The 3,782-nt window shown below is 42.5% G+C and overlaps 1 protein-coding gene across 1 annotated transcript in view; it reads right to left on the bottom strand.

Moving 5' to 3' along the window:
• Positions 1-3,782, bottom strand: part of Map3k19 (mitogen-activated protein kinase kinase kinase 19) — a 39,521-nt gene that overhangs the window by 29,817 nt on the left and 5,922 nt on the right. Inside the window, exon 3 of the mRNA XM_005348297.2 lies at positions 3,022-3,210. Within this exon, the coding sequence (XP_005348354.2) occupies positions 3,022-3,210 (189 nt within the window). The remainder of the gene's footprint in view (positions 1-3,021; positions 3,211-3,782) is intronic.

Genomic DNA, 3,782 nt, shown 5'->3' with positions numbered 1-3,782 from the left:
TAAAATAAATAAATAAATAAATAAATAAATAAATAAATAGAAAGAAAGAAAGAAAGAAAAAGGAGAGGGCAGGATTTAATTCAGACCATCAGAATTGAAAATCTGTGGGAAGGCCAAAAATATACAAACTATTTGTTTTCTAGACCAAAGTAACTTGCTAATTTTCACCTCTGTTTCGCTTTCTGCCATGGCAATATACTCTTTACCTCAGCTTCTCCAGGGGCCAGATGGAGATAATGATATTACCTCAGCAGGGCGCTGTGGGAATTAGTTAATTTTTCCTCAGTCTCTGAGATAGATCAATGTTTATTATTATCTAGAGCCAATATGTGAGTTTTGAGCTCAGAGTCATATTGCAACAGCACATCAATGTAACATCTCTTGATTTAGCTTGGGTTCACGCTCCAGGCGATAAATAGGTACTTGAAGTATGGTCATTAAATCTTCAGGGGGAAAATAATGCAGTTATAAAAACAGAGATTGGGTTACACATGACATAACTACCTTTAAGAAAAATAGATTGCCTTTGGAAATCTTTCTAAGCCTCAGCTTTGGAAGTACGGCATTTTAGACGATCTCCGAGTACAACAAAAGCTTGGAAAATGTCCTTTGATTTTTTTTTAACTCAACCTGGTTAGGATAGCTCTAATTTCTTGATCTGTTTGTGTCTTTACCATAAGAGATTAGAAAAAACTGTTTTCTAGCAGCAATATTGATTTTCTTTCAGTTGGAAGGTCACATGGGTCTTGCAGTTTCATTGATGGTCAATGCCATAAGTGAGAAATTGCTAATAATTAAATTGGTTATGCAAACAGTTTTTCAAGGTGTATTTGAGTGAGCATCTGAATGAGAGTTTCAGCTACCCCCAAAGATAACATTTAATATGTATATTCTTGGAACTAGAAAGATAACTTTGGGGTTAAACGCCTGTACCACTCTTGCAGAGCACCTGAGTTATGTTCCCAGGACCCATACTGGTTTGCCCACAATCGCTTAAAATTCCAGGTCCAAAGGATCCAGTTCCCTGCTGGGTTCCAGGGTCACTGTACTCATGCACACACAGACACTCACAACTAAAAACAAAAATAAAATCTTTTAAAAATGTATTTTCAGGCTGAAGCAGCATCTCAGTCGGCAAAGTACTTGCCATGGAAATATGAGAACCAAACTCTGATCCCCATAGTGCACAAAAAATCCAAGCATGTGTTGTATAGTAGCTTCCTCTGAGATTCAAAACGTGCATCTTGGAGGGGAGCTCACTAAAATATAGGCGGTTAAAGGAATGTAAAACTACAGGATTTTCTAAATGGAGGTCAAATATTCCATCTTTCAGGGAAGTTCATTAAGACAGGATAGCTTCAGGAAGGTCCTAAAACTGACCAGATTTATTCACCTAAGGCCTCCTGAGAGCCACTTTCAGATCTGCAGAACAGAAAGAGGCAGAGTCGAGCTGCACTGCTGGAAGAGACAGACGGCAGACAGCCACCTCGGAGAGGTTCAGACCAGCGGAGCTAACTCCAAAAGACATTCTCTCTAACATGCTGAGCTCCCTGCAGGTTGTGCAGCGAGCTCCAGGTTTCCAGATTTCTTGAGCTGCCACCTGTGCTGGGGTGGGCTTTGGTGTCACAGCTGCCTTTGAGATGCTCATACTCCTATAGTGACTCTGCACCCACAGTCTTGTAAGGAGCCCCAGAAAAACCCACTGGTTCACCAGGTTGGACTTCGTGGTATCCATACTTTGGTCTGTTTTCAGTTCCCTATCTAGGGCCAGTAGATGCTTGTTCCCACAACGGCATGGTGGCATGCTCTTACAACTCCAAGGTTGATGAGGTGAAGACAAGAGGAACCCTGGCCAGCTAGTCTATCCTACTTGGTGCCAGGCAAATGAGATAAATAAAATAAAAACAAGGTGGGTGGCACTACAAGAACGATACCTATGGTTGATCTCTGGCCTTCACATGTATATGCAGACGTGTGCACATGAACATACATACACACACATGCACATACACACATGCACGCATACACACACACACACATATATTCCCCTAAAATTCTTTAGCCACAGCTAAATATTATGCGGTGTGTAAACTCTCTGATTCCCCTTTCAGGATAAAGATAATAATTGCCGCTGGCCCGAAGGGATCTAAACAGCAACTGTGCAAATGGCAGTGATATCCAGGGAGCTGCTCTGAGCAAGCTGACAGCGGTCCTCTGGGTCTTCCTGGGTTCATCATTTCCCTGGGGTGCTGCCTGACTTCTCGCTCTCAGATAGGGAGTTGGGGGTGGTGGTAGAAATAGGTTGCTGTGTTCGTCTAGAATCTTGTTTTCTACTTGCATCCTGTCTGGTCCTCTGTCTTTCTTATCTCTCCCGCCTGAGACTTTCTGGGATTGCATTTGAAAGTAACTTTCTTGCCTGGCAGTGGTGGCACATGCCTTTAATCCCTGTACTCAGGAGGCAGAGGCAGGTTGATCTCTGTGAGTTCGAGCCAATCTGGTCCACAGAACGAGTTCCAGGAGTGGCTCCATAGCTACTGGGAAACCCTGTCTTGAAAAATCAAAGAGACAGAGAGGGAGGGGGAGAAAGAGAAAGAGAGAGAGACAGACAGACAGAGAAAGAGAGAAAAGAAAAAAAATAAATTTCTTCTTTGGGAAGGTTTGGGTGCTGAAGAACTAGCTCAGCAGTTAAAAGTGCTTGCTACTCTTTTCATGAGGACCAGAGTTCAGCTACCTAAACCCACAGCGGCCAACTCACAACTGCCTGTAACTCCTGCTCCAGGGGATTGACATCCTCTTGTGGTCTCTGTGAAACTCATATGCCTGTACACAAACACACACACGCATGGACATGCATGCGCACATGCACTTATTCATATACATAATTAAAAGCAAAAATAAAAAAGTTTAAATGTAAATACAAATACATTATAGAGAAGAGTCCTGAATTGGGCATGTGAAGGCATTATCTGTCTTGTGCACATCTGTCCACCCCTGCCCCAAGTAAACATCATTGTCACTAACCAGCAAGTGTTGAAGTTGTTCCAGATCACCTTGCCACGAACTTCTTAGGAGCTGCATTTGGGGAGCTTGAATTCTCTTGCTCGCCAAGAGCTGTCTCCGGATGTCACTATTAGCCACGTGGACTGCAGTTTGATTGCTGTAATTGCAGAGGGTGATATCCGCTCCCCTCTCCAGAAGAATCTCAACAACCTGCAAAACAGTAATATTCTTAAGATTCAAAAGATGTGTTTTTACTTTTAGTTTAAATATGTTCATAATTAGCCAGGTGGTGGGGGCTCACACCTTTAATCCTAGCATGCAGGAGGCAGAGACAGGTGGATCTCTGTGAGTTCGAGGCCAGCCTGGTCTACAGAGCGAGTGCCAGCACAGGTTCCAAAGCTACATAAAAAACCTGTCTTGAAAAACAAAACAAAAAATGTTCATATTTATATATGTTGAGAGTATATTCCCCTCTCCATCCAATTTTTTAGTTTATTTTTTGTTTTGTTTTTCTCTTTTGAGATAGAGTCTCACTATGTCACCCTGATTGGTCTGGAACTTGCTACATATATCAGCCTGGCCTCAAGCTCAAGCAATCTGTTTGCCTCTGCTTCCTGATTGCTAGGATTCAAGACAAGTGTCACCATGACTGACTTACAAAGTTATTTAATGTTGTGAGTGTGTATGTATGTCTGTCTGTGTCTCTATGTGTGTGTCTGAGTCTGTGTGTGTGTGTGAGAGAGAGAGAGAGAGAGAGAAAGAGAGAGAGAGAGAGAGAGAGA

This window comes from Microtus ochrogaster, chromosome 6 (assembly GCF_000317375.1).
Source record: "Microtus ochrogaster isolate Prairie Vole_2 chromosome 6, MicOch1.0, whole genome shotgun sequence".
In the NCBI taxonomy this organism is placed as follows: Eukaryota; Metazoa; Chordata; class Mammalia; order Rodentia; family Cricetidae; genus Microtus; species Microtus ochrogaster.
This window is presented reverse-complemented; position numbering and strand designations above follow the sequence as displayed.